The 21,131-nt window shown below is 63.3% G+C and overlaps 3 protein-coding genes across 15 annotated transcripts; 1 reads left to right on the top strand and 2 right to left on the bottom strand.

The window, feature by feature from the left end:
* The first annotated feature begins 44 nt into the window (after positions 1–44).
* PRC1 (protein regulator of cytokinesis 1) lies at positions 45–7,981 on the top strand. 4 transcript variants are annotated; one of them, XM_075159620.1, is made up of 14 exons: positions 45–251; positions 390–522; positions 964–1,086; positions 1,456–1,689; positions 1,772–1,942; positions 2,201–2,350; positions 2,626–2,773; positions 2,865–3,001; positions 3,293–3,388; positions 3,553–3,699; positions 4,115–4,216; positions 4,519–4,629; positions 5,072–5,257; positions 6,727–7,981. In XM_075159620.1, the coding sequence occupies exons 1-14, from the start codon at positions 241–243 to the stop codon at positions 6,802–6,804; spliced, it is 1,827 nt and encodes a 608-aa protein (XP_075015721.1). In that variant the 5' UTR covers positions 45–240; the 3' UTR covers positions 6,805–7,981. The 4 variants fall into 4 exon arrangements, with proteins under 4 accessions (XP_075015721.1, XP_075015723.1, XP_075015720.1 ...); XM_075159622.1 differs by having other exon boundaries at positions 4,115–4,225; positions 5,072–5,180; XM_075159619.1 differs by having other exon boundaries at positions 4,115–4,225.
* A 94-nt stretch (positions 7,982–8,075) lies between these two features.
* On the bottom strand, positions 8,076–13,276 carry RCCD1 (RCC1 domain containing 1). 7 transcript variants are annotated; one of them, XM_075159628.1, is made up of 7 exons: positions 13,077–13,276; positions 12,191–12,545; positions 9,540–9,661; positions 9,252–9,356; positions 8,955–9,104; positions 8,745–8,774; positions 8,076–8,497 (listed from the first exon to the last, which is right to left on the bottom strand). In XM_075159628.1, exons 1-7 carry the CDS (start codon positions 13,231–13,233, stop codon positions 8,355–8,357), a joined length of 1,062 nt encoding a protein of 353 aa, XP_075015729.1. In that variant the 5' UTR covers positions 13,234–13,276; the 3' UTR covers positions 8,076–8,354. The 7 variants fall into 7 exon arrangements, with proteins under 7 accessions (XP_075015729.1, XP_075015725.1, XP_075015727.1 ...); XM_075159624.1 differs by having other exon boundaries at positions 12,191–13,205; XM_075159626.1 differs by having other exon boundaries at positions 8,992–9,104; positions 12,191–13,205.
* A 111-nt stretch (positions 13,277–13,387) lies between these two features.
* UNC45A (unc-45 myosin chaperone A) lies at positions 13,388–20,918 on the bottom strand. 4 transcript variants are annotated; one of them, XM_075159608.1, is made up of 20 exons: positions 20,817–20,917; positions 20,452–20,610; positions 19,749–19,785; positions 19,473–19,648; positions 19,272–19,364; positions 18,832–18,999; positions 18,392–18,560; positions 17,975–18,292; positions 17,673–17,844; positions 17,142–17,442; positions 16,860–16,954; positions 16,639–16,780; positions 16,303–16,443; positions 15,972–16,099; positions 15,675–15,741; positions 15,374–15,487; positions 14,680–14,795; positions 14,435–14,552; positions 14,194–14,349; positions 13,388–13,938 (listed from the first exon to the last, which is right to left on the bottom strand). In XM_075159608.1, exons 1-20 carry the CDS (start codon positions 20,826–20,828, stop codon positions 13,678–13,680), a joined length of 2,943 nt encoding a protein of 980 aa, XP_075015709.1. In that variant the 5' UTR covers positions 20,829–20,917; the 3' UTR covers positions 13,388–13,677. The 4 variants fall into 4 exon arrangements, 3 of the variants coding, with proteins under 3 accessions (XP_075015709.1, XP_075015710.1, XP_075015711.1); XM_075159609.1 differs by having other exon boundaries at positions 17,975–18,145; XR_012675136.1 differs by lacking the exon at positions 14,680–14,795 and having other exon boundaries at positions 20,817–20,918.
* Between the last annotated feature and the right edge of the window lie 213 nt (positions 20,919–21,131).

Genomic DNA, 21,131 nt, shown 5'->3' with positions numbered 1-21,131 from the left:
TTAGAAGCCGCGAAGACTTTTCGCTGCCATTGGCTGGCAGACGGCTTGGGGCGGGACCGGACGCGACAGCAGCGGGTAGGAAGAGAAGGCTGACGGAGAGGGCGCGGCCCAAGCGGCGGTTGTGGGCGGGGCCCGTGGTGACGAGGTCGCTCGCGGCAGCCAATGAGCGCGTCCGGGAGGCGAGTTTGAATCAGCGGAGCGAGCGGTGGGCGCAGAGCAGAGCAGAGCGGAGCGGCCGCCATGAGGAAGAGGTGCAGGGCGGGGGGGGCCCGGGGACGGGGTGCGGGGGCCCGGGGACGGGGTGCGGGGGGACGGGGTGCGGGGACGGGCGGCCGGGCCCCGGGCGCGCCCGGCAGCTGCTGATGGCCGGCGGGCCCCGGTGCCCTCAGCGAGGTGCTGGCGGCCGAGGCCGTGTCGTGCCTGAACCGAGCCATGGCGACGCTGCGGGACATCTGGGAGGAGATCGGCATCCCCGAGGAGCAGCGCCTGGAGCGCACCGACGTCGTCAAAAAGCACATCAAGGTGAGGGGCGGGGGGTCCCCGGGGCCACTGTCGAGCCCCACGCTCGCTCGCTGTTCGGCCTGCGGCTGCAGTGAGAGCTCCCCGGCCCGGGGCTGGGGCAGCTCGGCGTGAGCTCGCCATAAGCGCTCTCTCGGGGCTCGCCCAGAAGCGCTCACGCACACCTGGCTGTGAGTACGGAGCCAGCCAGGTCTAGCGGGAGCAGCCCGCTTCCTGCGTGGGTCGGGAGCATGCGGGGATATCGCTGCGCCTCTGCCCTTGCCCCGCTCTGCCCGGTCCTGCTGGGCACCCCGCGCTGCCTGACCCTTCCTCTGGCCCTTTCTTTGCTTGGCCCCAGTGGCAGTTCTCCAGCTGCGGTCCCACTGGCCTGCCCAGTGTCCTTGCACGTTCCCTTCTCACTCTCCATCCCTGTGGCCTGCCTCTCTAACCACGCCTGTGCTGCAGAGTCTCCTGGACTTGATGGTCGCAGAGGAGGAGAGCCTGAAGGAGCGCCTCTTGAAGAGCATCGCTCTGTGTCGGAAGGAGCTTGACACCCTCTGCAGGGAGCTCCAGCTGGACCCTGTTGAGGTAAGGTATTGCTTTTCACTCCTAGGATCCCACTGGTAACAGTCTTCTGCTGCCTGACCTCTGCCTGGGTGCCTCAGTGAGGCTGGAGCTCACAGGGCAAGCGCCTGTTCAAAACCATTTTTCCTGACGCTTGGTAGAGCCAAAGACTTTGTGGCTCCTCGCAGGTCAGGTGCTGGGAGATGGTAGCGAGGAGGCCAGGTATCTTGCAGCATCTCTTTTTGTGAGTTGCTGCTGCGTTTGCACCTTCCTGGGGAACACCTTGCTCGGAACTAGGGCTTGCATCCTAGGTCTTCATTTAAGAAGCCTTAAATATGTGAATCAGGTCTGCGAGAGTTGTGGAGAAGAGAGCTGATTTCTGGATTCTTCTAGGCAGAGGAAAAAAGTACCATTCTGCAGATGGAGAAGAACTTGCGCACCCGTGTGGAAGTGATGTTAAAGCAGAAAAGGGACAGGAAGCAGGAGCTGAGAACACTACAAGAACAAGATCGAGACTTGTGCGACATCCTCTGCACAACCCCCTTCTGCATCGACAGCAATGCCGTGCCCAGCCTGGAAGACCTGGATCGTTACAGGCGCCACTTGGCCTCCCTGACCGCCGAGAAGGTAAGCAGAGGGGGGGTGAGGATGTCGCCGAGAGTGGCACACAAGGTGCTCGCGGGTTTCTAATGCTGATGGTCACCTCCAGGAGCAAAGGCGAGAAGAGTTTGTCAGCAGCAAGCGGCAAATCATCCTCCTCATGGAGGAGCTGGACCACACTCCAGACACAAGCTTTGAGCGGGATGTGGTGTGTGAGGACGAGGAAGCCTTCTGTTTGTCCACGGACAACATTGCTGCCCTCCAGAATCTGCTGCAGCAGGTACGTTGGCACACTGAGGCAGCGTTGCTTGCTGTGGAGGCTGTCGATACGTCCTGGCAGCAGTTGGCACCGTGAAGTAAAGAGCAACTGCTAGGTTTTCAGCAAGCCTTGTGTGTTAAACATCCTTTCGGGAGTTTTTGCAAGGAGATCTTGGAAGATGAGCGAGTGGCTTTGCTAGGTGCAGTAGAGCGAATGGCCTACTCGTGCGCTTCAGGGCCAGGCTGTCCTGGCGCTGACCCTGTGCTCTCCCTCCTGTAGCTGGAAGCCCGGCGATCCCTGAACGAAGCTGTGTGCTCAGAGCTGCGCTCCAGAATCGTTGCACTTTGGGAAAGGCTGCAGGTTCCTGTGGAGGAGAGAGAGTCTTCTGCGGTGCACGTGACTGGGTCCAGAACCAAAACCAGGAAAGCTGTAAGGACCATCCTGTGCCCTGGGAGGGGGAAGGTTGGGCAGCAGCAGCTCTGGGTTTCTCACTCCTGTTTGCTCAGCCGGAGCAGAGGAGCTGCTTCCAGCAGTCAGGTGCGAGGTGAGCAGGCCAAATCCTGCCCTCGCGGGTGGAGGAGCTGGGAGTTGGTGCTGGCCACGGCCTCATCTTAAAAAGTGCCTTGCACAGAAGATAGATCCTGTTCTGCTCCACTTCTTCTCGTGCTGCCTTCTCTGAGTCTGTGCTCTGATCTTGTTGGCAGCTGCAGTTGGAAGTGGACCGTCTGGAGGAGCTGAAGCTGCAGAACATGAAATCTGTGATTCAGGCAACCCGGGCAGAGCTGGCTGACTACTGGGACAAATGCTTTTACAGCCAGGAGCAGAGGGAAGGCTTCAGCCCCTATTACGATGGTGGGTGCTGGCTCTTCCTGCTCATTGACTCCCCTGCGGGAGGTGTGGGGATCCCGGTTGCCTCCTGAACGTGCTGTTGTATCCTCTCCAGAGGACTATACAGAGACCCTGCTCGAGCTCCACGATGCTGAGGTGGGGAAGATGAAGAGCTACTATGAAACGCACAAAGATCTGTTTGAGGCTGTCCAGAAATGGGAGGAGAACTGGAAGCTGTTCCTGGAGCTGGAGGTATTGTCCGGGCAGGAACATGCTCTGGCTGGCTCAGTGCTAGGTCACCGGGCAGTGCATGCCTCCACTCCCATGGGCAAAGTGCTGTTGGGAAAGACAGGGAGGCACTAGGAAACGACAGTGGGTTGGTGAGGGGATGGGATGCTGCATCTAGAGCACTGGTATGGTTTGTGATGGGGGGCTGCGCAGCAGGGATGGCTTCCTCTGGGGTCTGTATCTCATGGGGTGTGTGTTGGGCTGTGAGACTGGGCGGTGTGTTTGGTTCTCTCCTTGACCTCCTTTCTGTACTAGAGGAAAGCAACTGACCCCAGTCGCTTCGCCAACCGTGGGGGGAATCTGCTGAAAGAAGAGAAGCAGCGAGCAAAGCTGCAGAAGACACTTTCCAAGGTAGGTTCAGCCCTGGAGAAGAAGCTGTAGTCCTGAATAGGCCCGTGTAGGAGACTGACCGAGGAGAAGCACAGCACTTAGAGCCAGCAGGGGATATCTCTGGGCGTGGAGATGCCCACGTTCAGGAGGGCAGCCTCTCTACACTGCCCTTGTGTCCTCATCAGCTGCAGGAGGAGCTGGAGAGCAGGGTCCAGGCCTGGGAGCAGGAGTGCGAGGGGACCTTCCTGGTGAAGGGGCAGCAGTTCATGGAGTATATGGCAGAGCAGTGGCAGCTGTACCGCCTGGAGAAAGAGAAGGAGAAACAGGAGCGGGTGAGTGCGAAGCTGAGCGTGCTGCCTCCTGCTGTATAGAACAGGTCGGGGGTGCTGCCCCAGCCGCTGCCCGGGGCTCTCCATGTTCTCACTCTCTGCCTGATAAGCAGCTCTGCATGCAGTCACCTTTCTTTGACAGCAGGACTGGTGTCCATTGCTATCGGTGTCTGTGCGTATTGAGCCCCTTTCCTGGCCCCAGCTGTGCCAGAGCTGCAGCTTGGCTCTGGATACCTGTAAATCTCTGTTGAAATACCTGCTGCTTGGCTGTGCCACAGACTGGCTGCAGGGCATTGCCCGCTGGCAGAAGCCTGCCCTTCCCCTGGCACCGCGTGGCAAGCAGGCGCTCTGCAGCTCTGTGCGGCCGGCTCTGCGCTGCTCCTCTGCTCGGGTTTGTAAGTGCAGATCTCTCACACAGCACCTGAAGAAAAGCCGCCAGATTGAGACAGAGATGATGTACGGAAGCACCCCGCGGACACCCATCAAGCGGCGAGTGCTCGGCCCCCACACGCCTGGCAAAGTAAGGAAGGTAAACTGTGCGAAGCAGCACAGATGTGCTGGGACCCTGCCAGGAGCTGAGTGCTGTCGCTGGGCTAGAGCCCTGCCTTGTCTTAGGCTGGCCTCGGTCCCACGCAGAGATGCAGGGAGGGTTCGGGGCACTGTGGCAGCGTAATGGAGGCAGGGAAAGGGCCCACGCCATGGGCACCTCTGCTCTCCCTGGAGACAATCACGCCTGTTGCACTGTGGTGCTCTGCAGGCAGAAGGCTCTGTGCAGCTGCCGGCTTCTTCCCCGTGTGACGTGTGCTCTGCTTTTCCCCTCAGCTCAACGGCACTTCCATCTCCAGCGCCACACCCAACAGCACCGTTCGTTCAGTTTTTGGGGGAACCATCTATCACTCACCAACATCTCGGTTGCCACCTTCCGGAGGGAAGGTAAGGAGCTTCCTAGGGAGTTCCTGCCCAGCAGGGCAGACTGGGGAGGAGGTGGGTGAGCTGCAACTGCTGTGTTGTGCTGTGCGTCGCTGCCTACCCCACCAAGCTCCTGGGGTGCAAAAGCCCCTGTTTATCTATAGCCTACTGTGTTGGGCTGCCGCGATCCTGGCAGGATATTTCTGGGTCCTGAGGGTAGTAGCAGTATTCAGGAAGTCTTCATCCAGCCCAGATTTCTAGCATACCTCTTCCTCTGTGCTAAGACTGCAGCTTGGGGGGCCTTTAAAACAAGGGTGTGGTGCTGTATGTTTCTGGGATTGGAACTGAGGGCTCCTGGAGCTTGAAACTAGTCTGGTACCGCAGAGAGACAGGCAGTGAAGCTAGCGCAGCTCTCCTAGCTCTACTTGATTCTTGTGTCCCGTCTAACTGTCGCTTCTTCCCGTAGTTTGGCCAGGCTCGGACCCCCAGCCGCGTGGCTGCGAAGCCCCCCCGTCCCGGACACAGGGATCGGAACAAGGAGAACCTGTCCCAGCTGAACGGAACCACCCTGAGCGGTGGGTGCACCCCCACAGCCCCTGCCCAGCGTAACCACAGCGTTAATTCTGTTGCCAGCACCTATTCTGAGTTTGCGGTAATTCACCTCTTCTAAACCCACTCCCCTCGCTGGGCAGCACATGGGCTGTGCTCCCCCCCTCCCAGAGCACCCCACGGGGCTACAGCTCTGTGCAGCCCTCCTGGTGTCCCCGCGCAGAGCAGCTGTTCCTGCCAGTGCCCATGGCAGCAGATCTGTTGGCTCTACATTGAGAACTTAAAAATTGAGGTTTGGTGGCTGAGGCCGAGCACTGCTCACGTTGCACAAAGGCCCTTAGCAGCCCAGTGGGGAACAGACACAAATGTAAGAGAAATGCTGCTGTCGGGGGCACCTCCCAGCCCCAAGCAGGGGCAAAGCCGTACGTGGCCCAGGCCCCCTGGAACAGCCCTGCTGCAGTGATGCAGCCGCTCTCCTGAGGTGGGTCTGTTTCCAGCTGCTTGAGCAGTTTCCCCCCTACCCCTGAGGTCCGAGTCGCTTGATGCAGCGTGTCCTAGGGTGGTGATGCTCCCCAGCCTCCCCAGGGGCTGCAGCGTGGTGGCTTGGGCAGCTGGCGGCAGCAGCGCTCTCCCTGTCAGCAGGAGAGGGGAGGGAGAGTCTCCTTTCCCTGCTGCCTGCACAGACTCATCCATCACATGCTCAGGCAGGACTCCGCTTGCTGTCCCCCCTGAGCTGAGCCTGCAAAGGGTCCTTGGCATCTGTCCCACCTTTTCCGCTGGTCTCTCTGCGGTGTGCTGGGTGAGCAAAGGCTGGGGAGCTGCCCCAGCTGCTGAAGAAGGTGCTCTCTGCTGATGGACAGAGCTTTGCTGTCGCTGGCTGGCTGGAGGTCCCTTAGTGGCCTCTGCCCTTCCATTAGGATGGGCTGAACCCAAGCTTTAACATCTTCTGACACTGGACAGACACAAGGCATCCCTTCCTTGTGGCAGCTAAGCCTGTATGTGGAGTGCCCTGTGTGCCCCTGGGGCTGTGCTGAGGATTTCTCTGCAGCCGGGCTGTGATCCCAGGCTTGTGCACTGCCTCGGGGCAGGGAGGGTACCGGTTTGTAATGGAGGCAGATTCCTGCTAGGTGTTCCCTTCCTCCAGCAGCTGGGCATGGCTGTCCCTGTCCTCCTGCTTCCCTTCCCTTCACCGAGGGGCAGCCTGTTTGCTTTCTGCTGACCTAGCAGAGTGCTTCCCTGGACAGAGCCTACCTGCTGCCAGCTGCAGGAGGGAGGGATGCGGTTCCCAGCCTGGGGCTGTTTGAGCAACAGGTACTCCTAATTCTGAGAGGCTGACGGCTCGAGTTCTTTCTCAGCTACTTGATGCTAATGCTTTCCTTCCCTCTTCTGAAGCAAGAGGGGGTGGGGAGCCCAAACAAACAAGCAGGAGCAGCTTGGCCTGCCCTCCTTGCTGGCCTGGAGCTGTTCCTGCTTTCCCACAAAGCCAGGAAGCAACAGCTCTGTCCCTGCTGCTATCTGCGCAGCTGCCCCCTCTGTCCCCTCATCCCCATCTCCTGCTTCTTGTTTCCACAGCGCGAACTTTCAAAGGCTTCCAGGTCTGACAGTAGCTCCCGTGTCCTGAACTCCACCACCACCAATGCCTTCTGCTGAGGCGCTGCCTGCCCAGGCTCCAGCTGCTCGTAGTCGTAGTGAGTCGCTGCTCCGGCAGAGCGTTACGCAGCTCCCCCCACACCCGAAGCCCCCGTGCTGTAGGGTTAACTTTTACCTGGGTCCCAGGCGTTACTCTGGCCTGCCTCTCTGCAGGGTGGGGGGTTTCTGCCTGCCAGGGTAGGGTGTGAAAGGGGCACTTTTAAAAACTTGCTTTTATTTGGGGAATTCTTGCAAATGTTTGTGATTAAAGATTTGAGTATGCGGTCGTGTTAGGGTAGCGCAGCAGTGGGTGCTGGCTCCTGCCCCAGCCTGGCTGGCTGGGGTGAGCGTTGGTGCTCAGTCACAGGACTCTGCCTGGCTGAGCATGCTCTGGGACAGACAGGACCTATTTGAGAGAGCTAGCTTCACTGCCTTTTGTCACAGGCTTTTTTCTCCTCTATTGCTGTAGCTATTGTCCATCAACACCTTCCTTTCTCAACATCACAGTAGGCTTGTTTTAGCAGGGGCTTGCTTTAGCTGAAGATCCCTCAGCAGGCTTTGCTTGACCCCAGAGTGCTGGGCTCAGCCCTGCTGCAGGCTGGGCGCAGTGCTGAGGGTCGCATCTCTCCCACACCAGCTGCAAGGCTGGGGGTCCCTGGGGGGGAGCGGCAGGGCACTCCACAGGAGGCAAGCCTGACCAGGCATCCTGGAGCCCTGATGGCCATACAACTTGTACCCTGCTACTCTCTCTGCCCCATCCCCGAGCTGTCAAGGGGCAGAGCCTGCGGCAGGGAGAGCCTGAGTATGCGTTACTAGCAAGGAAGCAAGCTACAGTGGCACAAGGCTTTCTTCCTACCCCCAGGACATGCTCCGCACCATCCAGCGCTGCCTGCTGCCCCCCCTTGCCCTTTGCTTTGGCAGTACAACACAGCCGTGGCACAGCTCGGGGGCCTGTTTGCACCTTTGTTAATGAAGCTCTGTATGTATGTGTCTGTCCCTGATCATGACTAATATGCACCTTGTTATCACTACAGTCCCCTGCTTGCTGTTATTTATTCTCCAGGTTCTGTTCCCTTGCTCTGTAACTCTGTATATACTGTTCATGGGAATAATACGTATATGTGTATATAGCCACTGCTGTTGTTTGTCTACGGGGTAATCAAAGGCTCTTCTGGGGTGGCCTTGCAGCTGGGGAGGGGGGTCAAGCATGGCTTGAAGCCAGGGCTGCTCCAGAGGGGCAGGGGGAAGCTGGGACCATCCTTTGTATGCAACATGAAGCATCACCACAGCCATTATGGAAAAATAGATGTAATAAATGCATAGAGTCCTTCCCTTGGTTGTCTTTAGTACGCGTGCAGCTGCAGCCCGGGCAGGGTCAGGCACCAGCACAGATCCATTGTGTGGGTTCAGTTCACTGTGGGCTGAACCTGGCCAGGTCCTGCCCTGGGGGGCTGCCTGCCCACCTCCCAGGGCAGAGTGGTGCCAGGGCTGGTCCTGGCAGCAGGCGGGCAGGAGCAGAGCGTGCCTGTGTCTTCCTCACCGCAGGCAGCTGTGGCGCTGCGGGGGGGCCCTCATGGCTCTAGCATGCAGACGTAAGTGGTCCAGGGCCCACACACCACATCCTCCGCCTGCAGCCCCTCGGCCACCAGGTACTCAACACGGCGTGGTTGGTCAGAGCTGGCATCATCCCCATGTCCCAGCTGCCCGTATTTACCTGCAGACGTGACAGTTGTGCCCTCACAGGACGATGGCTCCCCAGGCATTTGCTGGGGAGAGAGGGGATGGGAGAGCACCCCTGCACAAACGGCTCCAGCCAGGAGCTGTGGAAGTGCTCTGCTATGAAACCTCACAGTGATAAAATAAATCATTATACAAGTAATAGCAGCCAATGGCAAGGGAGTAGAAGACAAAAGCTGGTCCTGGGTGGTGGTGTACTGTCCCAGACCAAAGGCATCGCTTACCCCAGCCCCAGGTGTAGAGCTCGCCGCCTCCTGCAAACGGGACAGCACCCATCAGCCAGCGCCCACACTGCAGCGCCGGGGGCTGACAGCCTCTGCCCCGCGGGGTCCCGGTGAGCCCCAGCCCCTGTCAGCCGCCCCCACCCCGCTCCCGGGCAGCACCGAAAGCAGGGGTGCCGTCCACCGCCCTGCGGGCGAGAGCTGGGCACTCACGTGTGATGACAGCCGTGTGCCGGGACCCACAGCTGACCTTGCTGACCTCCAGGTCCTGGGGCAGATCCAGCAATGCTGGGAATGCCTGGATGGAAATGAACGCATCCTCGGCAGCCGGCTGCTCCTGGCGGGGCTTCAGCTCAGTGTCCCCTGGGGAAGAGCTGACCTTCAGCTCCCAGGAGCGACCGGGCCCTGCCAGGCTTGAACTGCACCAGCGCCGCACCGCGCCACCAACGCTGCCTGCGGCTGTGCAGGGACCCGGCACCACCCATCGCCCCCGACCAGCAGAACCCTCACCTGCACCCATGTCCTCGTCCTGTGCCCGCTCTTCCGCCAGCGCTTTGGAGGGCAGGGCCAGCTGGCCCGACTCGTTCCAGCCCCACACGTAGAGGTCTCCTGCCTCTGTGGGGGGGAGCACATCAGGAGCGGCCCTGGAGCAGAGCTCAGCCCTGAACCCCACACGGCACAGTGCTATGCACCGGGCTCCCCCAGGACCAGGGACGTGGGGTAACTGCTACGCAGGCGACTGGTCCTGCCGGGGCTGTACGCTGCCGCTGGCTGCCCCTACCCGGCATGGCCCCTCACCACTAACGCTGGCCGAATGCCACCCGCCGGCCGCCACCACCTGCATCGGCACACCAGCCAGCGCCTCCACCAGCCGCGGCTGCTGCTCTGACTCCAGGCTCCCATGGCCGAGCTGCCCGTGCCTGTGGGGAGATGCACACAGACAGACAGACACCTCCCGCACCCCACTGCTGTCCAGTTGTCACGCCTTCCTACCCCACCATGAGCCCAATGGTCCTGACCAAGCCATTCCTGCCTGCTGCTGCCCGTGCCACTGCCGCCGACCCAGCCCTTGGCCCCCCTCCAGGACCCCCCGCCAGGGCCATGTCCCAAAGGCTGGGGTGCAGCGGGGGGCACAGGGCCCAGCCTGGGGAGAGGAGGGTGCCCCTGCGCCCTGGTGCCAGCCACATGGGAGGCCGGTGGGGGTTCGGTGGCCCTGGTGCCCAGCGGGCTGGGCAGGCACGCAGCACGCAAGGCTGTAATTCAGTAGCAGCTGCACAACACAAGACAAGAGTGTGCTGTCGTGCAACCCTGTGAATTAATTAATGTGTTTACAAATTACTCCATTGATCATCTAATTGATTGCTGAGCTTATTTGGGCCACGCTGAGCCAGCGATCAACAGTGCAGTGTTGGCGATCAGTTTGGCCCCAAGCCTGAAAGCGAAAGCTGGGGATCCCACGAGGGGACAAGTTTGGGGGGGGGGGGGGGGGGGAGGCCACCACAATGAGCATTTCATGTGGTGGGCACACAAAGGAGGGCAGGCCCGTGTGGCCTATGCGGGGCAGGACCCAGACCCACACGCTGAGGTATGCAAACTCCTCCCTGCATGGGCGAGCTCTGCCTCCGTGGGTGCTGCCAGCTATGACCCGGGAGAAGGCGAAGGCGAGGAGGTGCACGCAGCTCCCAGCACCATTCAGGCCTGCAGAGCCTGAGCTGCTGAAAGAATAACCAGAGCTGAGGGGAAGAGCTGACTCCAGAAATAGGGAAAAGCCAACCGTCGGTGGGAGGGCGATGCCCAGCACAGGGCATCCTATGCACAGGACTGGAACCCTGACAGCCCAGTTACAGACTGGGGGGCTTGGTGCCGAGCAAGTGGAATATAAAGCACCAGTGGCTTTAATTGTCAAAGCTGTTGCAAAAGCAGAAATAGTTGGAGGGAGCTGTAAAGGTAAAATAAACAGCTCAGCTGCACTCAGCAGTGACTGTAGTGTTGAATCCTGGGGATCAAAGTGATGGGACAGGACATCAAAAACTGTAATAATGCCACGACCCTGGCATTATTCTCGCTTTCCTTCACAGGGACATCTGCAGAAGACCAAGGCAAAGAGCCACACCCAGTGGGGCTGAGAGCAGAGCTGGTTCCCAGCTGGCTGCCGGCACTGAGCAGCAGCTCAGAGAGCTGGCAGGCAGGGAAGGGTTTGCAGCAGCAGGAAAAGGGGCTCTGGGTGCTCCCTGCCCGAGCAAGTGAAGGTGACTACAGCCTGCGGTAAGAAAGGGGCTACAAAGGCTTGAGCGGGGCCAGCCCCTAGCTGTTATACAGAAGAGCTGTAACACTGCGGGATGTGGCATAGGCACGTGTTAGAGGATTCTCAGCCTTGTCGAATAACCAAAGCTTAACCATGGCATTTAGTTTTTCCAAAAAAAGTTAATCCTAAAATACACGTTCACAAGTGTAGAAACCTTTCCTCTGAAGGGAAAGGAAGAAGGACAAGATAACGTAGTGTCTGCAAATGCAACAACTGCTGATTTAAACTGAGTTTTTATGTATGTTTGCTATGAGGACCAGCTGGCCAACACCACAGCCACCAATGAACAGAGAATGGGGAACACACCAAGCGATGTGGGAGGGTAAGGAGGGATGGGCTTGCGCCCCAATACCTCTGTCCCTGCTGCACCCCCATCCCCTTCCCACAGCCCCCCCCGCACCTCCATCCCTAGCACCAAGCAGTGTGACAAGGTAAGGAGGACAGATTTGCATCCTAATCCCAGGCAGTGCAGGAGGCAGAGGGAAAGGACAAAAGGCTGCAACTCAACAGTAATTGTATGTAATCAAGATTACTTAACAGTTATTAATTGTAGCTCAATAATTATGTGCAACACCATGAACAGGATCATGAAGTAATGAGCGGTGTGTTTACTAGTCAATTAGTTTACTGACCGTGTAATCACTTTATTGGATTATTTTACTGTGTTGCCTAATCAATCAACACTACAGAGACTGGAACCAGTTTGTCTTAAGCCTGCAAACTAACGGGGGGGCTCAGACCCTGAGGTGACCGCCCCACCCCAGTGTCCTCTCATCTGCACCCTCCTGTATCCCCCACATCCTCCCTGGCGCCCTTTTGCACCCCCCCTCATTCTCTCTGCATCCCCCGGCACACTCAGCACCCGTCCCCGCATCGCTCCCCGCCCTCTAGCGTCCTTACTCCCACACCCACCTGCCGCAGCCGTCCTGCCTTCCCTTCTAACCGCCTGGCAAGTGCGCTGCCATCCCTCCCCGCTGCCACCCCTCTCCTGCACGCCCCCGTGTCCCCATATCCCCCCCGCATCCCCTTCACACGCCCCGTACCACCTGCCTGCATCCCTCCTGTACACCCCACCCCGTCCCTCGCACCCCTTCCGCGCGGCGGGTACCCTATGCCCGCATCCTCCCCCGCACCCCGCGCTCACCTGCCGCCGCCCCAGGCGTAGGTCTCCCCAGCGGCGCCCAGCGCCAGGGCGTGCTCGTGGCCCAGGGCCAGCCCGCGGGCCCGCACCCCCCTGGGCAGCGCGGCGAAGAAGGGCGGCCGCGGGCTGGCGAAGCCGCCGGGCAGCAGCGGCAGCGGCGGGGGGCGGCGGGGCCCCGGCGGCAGGGCCCGGCTCCAGGCGGGCGCGCCCCCCAGCGCGCCCCGCAGCGCCGCCGCCCGCGGCCAGGCCTGGACCGACTCCGGGCCCCGCAGCACCAGATGCGTCTCCGAGGGCAGCGCCTCGGCCCAGCCCGGCAGCCACTGCCGCAGCCCCGCGCTCCGCACCTCCAGGCCCGCGCCTGCCGCACAGGGGCCATCAGTGCCAGTCGCGGGGGGGGTGGCATCCCGGGGAAACCGGCAGGGGGGGCACGGGGTCATCCCGGGGGGACCGGCACTAGGGGGGACGGGACGGGGACACCCGGAAGGACCGGCACCGCGGGGAAGGGGGACAGGAACGAGGATATCCCGGGGGGACCGGCACCGCCGGCGGCGGGGGGGGAGCATACCGGGGAGCTGGGGGGACGGAGACATCCTGGGGGGACCGGCACCGCAGGAACACACACACATTCCGGGGGGACCGGCGCCGCGGGGGAGGGGGGTGGGTGTCTAACCCGGGGGTCCGGCATCGGGGGATGGGGCGGGACAGGACAGACCGGGGGAAACCGGCACCGCGCCAGGGGGGGGAAACTCGTTCTGGGGCAGCGCGGGGGAGCAGAGGGGGGAACAGGGCACCAGGCAGGCACAGGGCGGCGCCGGCACCCCGGGAGGAGCCGGGACGCGGGGCACCTGTCCCTGGGGGGGCAGCACTGGGCGGGCCGGGGCGCGCTCACCGGTCTCCACGACCACGTAGCTCCAGGCGGGCCACACGCGGCGGATCCCCTCCGGGCCCGACTCCAGCCGCCGCGGGCCCGGGCCTAGCCCCGGTTCCCCCGCCGCCTCCTCGATGCTGAAGCCGAAGACGAGCCAGGCGCGGCGCAGGGCCGCCATGGCGGGGCGGGGCGGGGCGGGGCGGCCCCGGCGGGCGGTGCTCGGGGTGGGGGGGGGGGGCGGCCCCGGCGGGCGGTGCTCGGGGTGGGCGGGGGCGGCCCCGCCGGGCGGTGCTCGAGGGGCGGCGCGGCAAACGGAGGGGCAGAGGCTGGGCCGTGGTCCAAGAGCAGCTTTAGTGCGGTGTCACCGGGCGGGCCCGCCGCCGTACCGGCCCCAGCCGTGCAGGGACTGGGCCCCCGGGCCGGCCCTCCCGGTTAAGGCAGATGGTGGTAGAGGCGAGCCCCGTCCTCCCTCTCACCCCGGGGCACCGGGCAGGTGCCACCGAGCACAGCTGCGGCCCCAGCCCCCACGGGCAGCTGGGACCCCGGCCGGGGGCAGCCACCCCCAAGCAGTGAGTGAGCGCAAGCCCTGAGCAGTGTGTGCGGGCAGCCCCTAGCCAGGCCCTCACTCCTGGCCGGGGTTGGGCTTGATGAGGCCGTAAGCCACTGCCTGCGCCAGGCTCTCCTTGGCCGCCTGGGCCACGCGGGGCTTGTCCTTGTCTTTGGCAAGCACCGAGAGGATCTCCAGCATCTCGCTGGCGATGAGCTGCTCCGCCACCTCCCGCTCGGCCGCCATCATGTTCATCACCACCACGGCCCCGCGGTGCTGCAGCTCCGTGCTGGGGCTCAGCAGCAGGGCCTGCAGGATCTCCAGCCAGTGCACCGTCTGCAGAGGGAGCAGGGCTGCACTCAGCACTGCCCCCCCCCAAGAGGGGGGCCAGCTCCCCGCAGCCCTGATGGCCCCCCAGCCCCCAACACCCTCACCCCTGGCTCAGAGTCAGGCTGAGGTCAGAACAGGTTTGCTCCGACTCCTAGGGCCAGCACTGCGACACAGCTCCAAGACAGCAGGGGAGGGAATATGGGATGCTAGGTGCTGTTCCAGGGGGTCCTGGGTGCCCCCACCCCACTGCTGGGCGCTCACCACCTGGGGGATCCGCTTGCAGATGGGGGGGTGCAGGGCGGTCAGCATGGCCAGGGTCCCCGAGGCTGCCCGCCGCAGCTTCTCGTCCTCCTCCCCGCTGTACAGGACCATCAGCTTCAGCCGGTCGCTGCCCTCGGCCAGGAATAGCTCCTGCACCTGCAGAGGAAGAGGGGGGTGTGGAGGAGTGCGGGGGGCTGAGAGCCCAGCGCAGACGCCCAGCCCGCCCCGGCCCAGCCCTCACCTCCTTGCTCATGGCCATGTTGCACATGCACTCTGTCGCAGCCAGCCGGATCAGCTCGTGCTCCTCAAACATGTACCCCTCGATCATGGGCACAGCCTTCTCCTTCAGGATCTTCTGCCTGCGGCGGGGTCTGCGTGAGCACTCCCTGCCCAGGGCAGCACAAGCTCTGGGCCAGACAGGGACAGGCTCCTTCTCTCTCTCCCCCCCAACCCGGTCCAGCTCTGCACTGGCCCCACCGCCCCTACCGCAGCCTCTCGCTGATGCCAGCCAGGTTGGTTAACGCCATCAGCCCCTCAAAGTTCTCCAGGCCTGTGCGCTGAAGGTGCAGAAGGCTTACCAAAGGCCGGACCACCTCGTAGATCTGTGGAGACAGCAGTGCAGGGCTCCAAGCCTGAGCGAGGGGCAGAGACTCTGCACCCCATGGAGCAGGGGATGCAGGAAGCTCTGAGCCCAGCCTAAAGGCAGAGCTGCTCCCATGGTCAGGCCATCAGGCCTTTGTGGGGAACAGCAAGGGTTTTGCCATCTCCTGCTCCCCAGGGAAGGGCAAACCCATGCTGGCAGTTCCTGCTGCACAGATCCCGCCTCGGATCACCAGTCCTGTGGCCTATAGCTCCAAGGCTGCTGAGCCCTTTCCCAGTGGGCAAGGAGGAGCGGAAGCCCACGCTATCCCAGATGCTGCACACAGGCACCGGGGCAGCTCGGACCGGGGCAGCTCGGACCGGGGCAGCTCGGACCGGGGCAGCTCGGACCGGGGCAGCTCGGACCGGGGCAGCCCTCCTCGTGCTGCTCAGCCCAATGCCTCCCCAGAGCAGAAGTCACGGCGCGGCAAGCCCCTGCTGCAGCCCCATCCCACCGGTGCTCCCACACTCCCTGCGCAGCCCCGACTGCCCACACAGGGCCCCTGCTTGGCAGACCCATCCCCACAGCGACAACACTCACCCGCTCTCCGGGGAAGGCCATCTCCGGGTTGGAGGTGATGGTGATCTTTGCCAGGGCCTGAGCTGCCTTGGTCTGCCCCACCTCGGTGCCCTCCAGGGACAGCGGGATGAGAGCCTGCAGATGGAGACACAGCAGTCAGTCCTGCAGCCAGGTCACAGCAGCCCCAGCTTCCCCAAGTCTCATGTACGAGGGAGCCAGTATGGTCCCCTGCTAAACCACAGTCACCCCCGCCAGAGCCCCAGCCCTCCCGAGCCCCACCACGTGGCGCAGGCCAGCAGCACAGCGAGGCCTGTCCCCTCACCTTGCCTCCTCCCTGCGCAACCACACCGCCCCGGTCCTCTGCCTCCTCCACCAGTGCCAGGAACACCCTGGGGACAAAGCAGGAGCAGCTGGAGTCAGGGACCTGCCACACTGGGTCCCAACAGCATCCAGACACCTGCAGTGTGTACCAGGCTGTACCAGGCTCCCGGACACCCTCTTTCTGCTCCTAGGAGCTTGCATTCACCACAGGCATGTAAGCTCACCGGCAGCACACCGGCAGGACGCCGGCAGCCTCAGAGCCCAGCTCCCTCCCTACCACGCCCCTGCACACCCATACCTGGAGATCAGCTCCCGGCAGGAGTTGGTGAGTGCCGGGTTCTCGCTCTTCACCATGCAGGTCAGAGCTGACACCACACCAGCTGTCAGCAGCTTCCGCACCCGGCGCTTCACAAAGTCTGGCTTGTCCTGTCCCAGAGGCAGGGTCACGGCTAGGCTCGGTGGCACCAGCCTGCCGCCAGCTGCCATCCACTGCGAGGTCTCAGACCTCACCCGTGAAGGCCCCAAGGACACCCTGTCCCCAGCCAGGACCCCGGGCTCTGCCCACCCACACACTCTCCCCCCGGGCCAGGGCTCCCAGCAGCTCCCGAGAACGGCTGTGCCCTGCTCACCTTGGGGTGCTGCTCCGGAATGTGCTGCTTGGCGTACTTGGCCAGCTCCAGCATCTGGGGGTCCGGCTCCTCGTGGTCGTAGCTGTTGGTGCAGTTCACTAGTGTGGAGGCGACCGCGTAGAGCACACTCCTGTCCTCTGACTGCAGCAATAATGGGACACCCATCAGAGCCATGACGGAGAGGACTTGAGGCCAGGGCTTGAGCCCACCCAGCCCCACTGGGCCCTTGCACACACCCCAGCCCCGTAGCGTGAGCCCCACAACCCCCTCCAGCATGTTTCCCCAGTACCAGGGTACCCACCACCCAGGGCCCCCGCCACAGCGCTCAGCACGCACCTTGGCCAGGTGGAACATGGCCTGCATCGCTGCCTTGTCCTCCACAAACTCCTCCTTGACATCCGCATCGAAAGTGAGGTAGGCCAGGCCCTCCACCGCCCAGCGCCGTGTGCCCGCATCGATTGTCTCATTGCAGAGCCACCTGGGAGACGGGCGCCGTGAGCCCAGGCTGCAGGGCACCCTGCCCGGCTCCCCGCCGCCCCACACCCGGCAGCACTCACTTGCGGCACTGCTTGGCCAATTTCATCGTGGAGCCCTCAGCAAACTGCTTCATGCTGAAGTCGGTGCCTCCGGCGGATCCCAGCTTGCAGAGCCCCTGCAGCCAGGAGCAGAGCATCAGGGCAGGAATGGCCACGGTCACCTCGAGGTGCCTGTGAGAGCCCCCCAGGAGGGAGGGGACAGCGCTGCGGACCCAGGGGCCCTGCAGCGACAACCTGCCCAGCACCACCCAAGGGCTCAGCACAGCCACTCCTCCTGTCCTGCCACGCTCCCGGCACACTCACCACCAGCGCCCGGATGCGGATGCTGTCCCTCTCGCTGTGCTTGTAGATCTCCTTGAGCAGGCTGACACCGTTGGCTGTGATGAAGGAGGCGCGCTTGGCCTTGTCAGCAGCGTGGATCAGTGCCTCCACCGCTACCAGCTGGTGGGCCTCGCAGACGGAGGCGCAGAGGGACAGCACGCTGTCCATGATCCCCTCCAGCTCCAGCACCCTGTTTCCAGCATCCGAGGGGCCCTGCAGCAGGCACGACACCGTCTGGATGGCCCGCAGCTTCCCAGCCAGCTCGTGCCCCTCGAACCAGCTCCTGCAGGGGAAGACCACCAGGAAGGGTAAGGCTGATCTCACCCACCACCTTCAGCCACAAGCAGCCCCTCCTGCTGAACCCCAACCCAGCAGGCCTCTGGTGGGTCTGCAATCTGTTTTTATCACTAACAGCAAAAAGGTCTGGGGATAGGGGTGCTGCTACTTCCCCAGAAGGCTTCTGGCTGTATGAGACTGAGCCTCCCCCCAGCCCCCAGGGACGCCCGGGCTCACCTCACGTAGTCCTCGCACAAGTGGTGGAAGTTTTCCCTCTCAGCATCACATTTCAGGTCGTCGTAAAGTTTGCTCAGCAGAACTGAGGCGCTCATCCGGCTGTTCTCCGTCACGGGCAGGCTGCCCGGGGCACCGCACACCGTACTTCCCACCTCCAGGATCTTCTTCAGGCCTAGGAGAATGTGAGGTCAGGCACCCCAGTGAGGAGCAAAATGGGGTGCGCAGGCAGAGCCGAGGCACGCGGCACCCGAAGGCAGAGGGGCACGATGCCCCAGCGGGATGCTGCAGGCTGTTCTGCTCACCCTGGTCGATCACCCAGAGGCTCATGCTGTTGTTGGTCTCCTTTGGTGACTTCCTGGGCACCACCTTGATGAGCAGGTTGAGGGCGTTGTCACGGCCATGCGCAGAGGCCCCTTCTAGCGCTAGCAGCTCCAGGAGGTGCTTGATCAGCAGTTTCAGGTCCTTGGAGGAATCTTGCAGAAGAAGTGGTGCCCAGCAGTCAGCGCCCTGGGCACAGGCCTCCCCCCTGCTGTGGTAAGGCTGGCAGGAGATGCTGCCATGACCAGGGGCTCCTGCCTCCCAGCTCAACCTCGTATTAACCCTGGACCGGAGCCCCGGCTCTGCGGCAGGGAGTGGTGACAAGGTGGGCAACAGGAGAAGAACCTCCCCAGGGTGCTCTCCCCACCCCACGCCAGACAGCTGGGGCAGCAGGCACTCACCCAGCACCACCGCATCCTCCTTGCCACGGAAGTCCTTCTGCAGCCCCTCCTTCAGGGAATCGAACATCACGTGCAGAAGGTTGCAGGCAGCCAGGGAAACCTGCTCGTGCTCCACACCCAGCACTGCTGAGAGACGAGGGGCCCCCAGCTCCGCCAGGATGGCCATGGTCTGCAGGTACAAGCACAACTGTCTGCTGGAGGCTTTGGTGAAGCCTTAGCGCTTCCCAGCACCTTATCAGGACGGTTCCCTGTCACAAGGCTCTCACAAACTCAGGCCTGGCAGGTGACAGCCCAGAGCGCCTCTGCTCAGCAGGGCTGCAGCCAGCCGCAGGCAGAGTCCAGTGATGCTCCCCTGTCCGACATGCTTCACAGCCTCCCTGACATCGACTCCCTGGGCCAGGCCCTGTCACACAGGAGAGCTGGGCTATGGCGGGACCTACCCGGGAGCGGTGCCCGGAGCACAGCCCCACCAGAGTGCGCAGGGCCGCCAGCATCAGGTCAGCCTTGGCCGTGTCGAGCAGCTGCGTCAGCAGCCGCACACCATCACTTTGGAAGATTTTCTCTGCTCCGGCCTCCTCTCGCGCCAGCACTATCAGGTTCTGCGCAGCCTGGGAAAGGAGAGTCACGTCTGGGTCACCTGCCCACCAGAACGCAGCCCACTGTGCGCAGGGAACCTCCCCAGCGGGAGCCAGCTGGGCAGCCAGCGCAGCCGCAGGCACCTGCCTTCTGCCCCCAATCTCTGGGGAGCACGTTCTGCTGGCGGGAAGCCCGGCCTCACCCAGGCAGCACCGTTCAGCCAGCAGCACTGACCCGGGAATACCATTCTTCCCCTCCCTGCCTTCCAGCCAAGCCGCGTTGCCCTCCGTTCCCGAGCTCAGACCTTTTGCTTCTTGTCCGCATCCTTTTCTTCAGGATCCAGCAAGATCTGGAACATCTGCTCTACCTTCGAGTCCGTGCAGGACATGGTCTTCATCTGAGACAGAGCAGAAAGAGCAGCTCAGCCCTCACCGCTTCCCTGAGCCCACCACACCCAAGGGGGGGCCACAGCAGCGTCCACCCCCCACGCTGCCTCCCCCCTCACCTTCTCGTGCATGCTGCTCCCCAGGGAGCGTAGGGCCTCCTGGAAGGCCTTGTTCTTGGGCTCCAGGCTGACGCACCGCTGCAGGTCACTAACAGCCTGGTCCAGGCGGCCCAGCTTCTGCAGCGCCTGGCTCCGGCGGAACAGTGCCTTCATGTCCCGGCCATCGGCTTCAATGGCTGCGGATGAGTGGGGGATCTATCACAAAGCCCCTGGACTGCTCCAGTCTGCCCGGACAGACAGCGCACAGAGGCCGTTCCCCTGCCAGCCACAACTGACCTTTAGATGCATCAGCCTCTGCCTTGGCATAGTCCTCCTGCAGAGAGAGAGCCGTCAAGAGGGAAACGCCTGACATGCTGCCTGTGCAGGCCTCGCTCAGCCCAGCCTGCTGCAGGCAGAGGCAGCACCCTTTTCTTTAGGGAAAAGACTGGGGTTTGAGGAAGGGAACAGCGTCATTGAGGACAGTGAGCCAGCCCAATAGGACATCGCATTCTTCCCACAGCACAACCCTCGTGGGGTCCCTGAGGAGCCCCAGGGCCACCTGATGCTTTTCAAGTGCTCCCAGTCCACCTGAGCCCCTCAGGTTCCTTGTGTTCCCCCTTGCCTCAGAGACAGTTCCACAGCGGGAGACCAGAGACGCTGTGACTGCCTGGGGAACAGCCTCAGAGCATACGCACAGCCCAGGCATGGACGGGAGTGCCCTGCCCTGGCCCTGACACCCACCTGGGCAGTGGAGCAGTACGGGACAGTGGGCAGGGCCAGGATAGAAGGCGAGCAGAGAAAACACCAGACAGCACCCTGCCCGAGGACCGACAGTGCCCTGCCCGGGGACCGACAGGGACCGACAAGGCCTCCCAGTGCAGGTGCGCAGCTGGCAAAGGCGGATGGGCCGGGGCAGCTGCCAGCAGCGCAGCCCCAGCAGGCCGGGGCGGCCGGGCAGGTTCCTGCAGGGCCCGCGGTGACGCACCCGCCCCGCTCTCACCAGCTTCAGGTAGCAGGCGGCCCGGTTGCGGTGCAGCACGGCTCGCTCCGGCTCGGCGTCGCAGAGGCTCAGCGCCTGCGTGTAGGCAGCCAGGGCCGCGGCGTGGTCCCCCGCCTGGAAGAGCGCGTTGCCCCGCTCCCGCAGCTGCCCCGCCGTCACCTGCCGAGGGACACCGGCTGGGACACGCGCGCCGGGGGGGCTGGGCACGGCCCTGACCCCGCCACGGGCGGCTGCCCCCGGGACGGGCCCGGGACAGGGCCCCTGGGACAGGACCCCGCCGGCCCCGGGACGGGCCCTGGGCACCGGTCCCCATCGCACTGGGCCCGGCCCCGGCCCGACCCGACAGCCCCCGCGACCCCGCTCACCGCCTCCTCCATCGCGCCTCTCTCGCCGCGCCCGTGACGTCACCGCCGATCGCCCGGGAACCCAGACGCCACCGCCCGTGTCACGTGACGGGGGCGGTGGCAGAAGGGGGGGCCGCCGGGAGCCTCCCGCGCCGCCCAGCGGCCCGGCGATGCCGGCACCGGCCACATGCGACCTCGTGTGTGTGTCCCCGCGCGCGTGCCCTCCCCCGTATCCCCCCCCGCGCCCCGCTGCACCCCCGGGCAGGCAGCCCCGGCCCAGCAGGTGCCCGGCCCCCCCCCCCGGCTCCCCACCCCCCGTACCCCCGCCCTGCCCGC

Source organism: Calonectris borealis, chromosome 11 (genome assembly GCF_964195595.1).
Source record: "Calonectris borealis chromosome 11, bCalBor7.hap1.2, whole genome shotgun sequence".
Lineage (NCBI taxonomy): Eukaryota > Metazoa > Chordata > Aves > Procellariiformes > Procellariidae > Calonectris > Calonectris borealis.
This window is presented reverse-complemented; position numbering and strand designations above follow the sequence as displayed.

Coding starts and splice junctions, on each gene's coding strand:
- PRC1 (XM_075159619.1), top strand. Junction 3,389..3,552: donor TGCAGAAGACACTTTCCAAG/GTAGGTTCAGCC, acceptor TGTCCTCATCAG/CTGCAGGAGGAGCTGGAGAG. Junction 4,226..4,518: donor CGCCTGGCAAAGTAAGGAAG/GTAAACTGTGCG, acceptor TTTTCCCCTCAG/CTCAACGGCACTTCCATCTC.
- RCCD1 (XM_075159624.1), bottom strand. CDS start 12,813: ATGTGTGTGTGTTCCTGCGGTGCCGGTCCCCCCAGGATGTCTCCGTCC. Junction 9,357..9,539: donor GCATTCGGCCAGCGTTAGTG/GTGAGGGGCCAT, acceptor TCCCCCCCACAG/AGGCAGGAGACCTCTACGTG. Junction 8,498..8,744: donor GCTCTACACCTGGGGCTGGG/GTAAGCGATGCC, acceptor TCACGTCTGCAG/GTAAATACGGGCAGCTGGGA.
- UNC45A (XM_075159608.1), bottom strand. Junction 18,561..18,831: donor GCTCCGGGCACCGCTCCCGG/GTAGGTCCCGCC, acceptor TTGTACCTGCAG/ACCATGGCCATCCTGGCGGA. Junction 15,488..15,674: donor TTGCGCAGGGAGGAGGCAAG/GTGAGGGGACAG, acceptor CTCCATCTGCAG/GCTCTCATCCCGCTGTCCCT.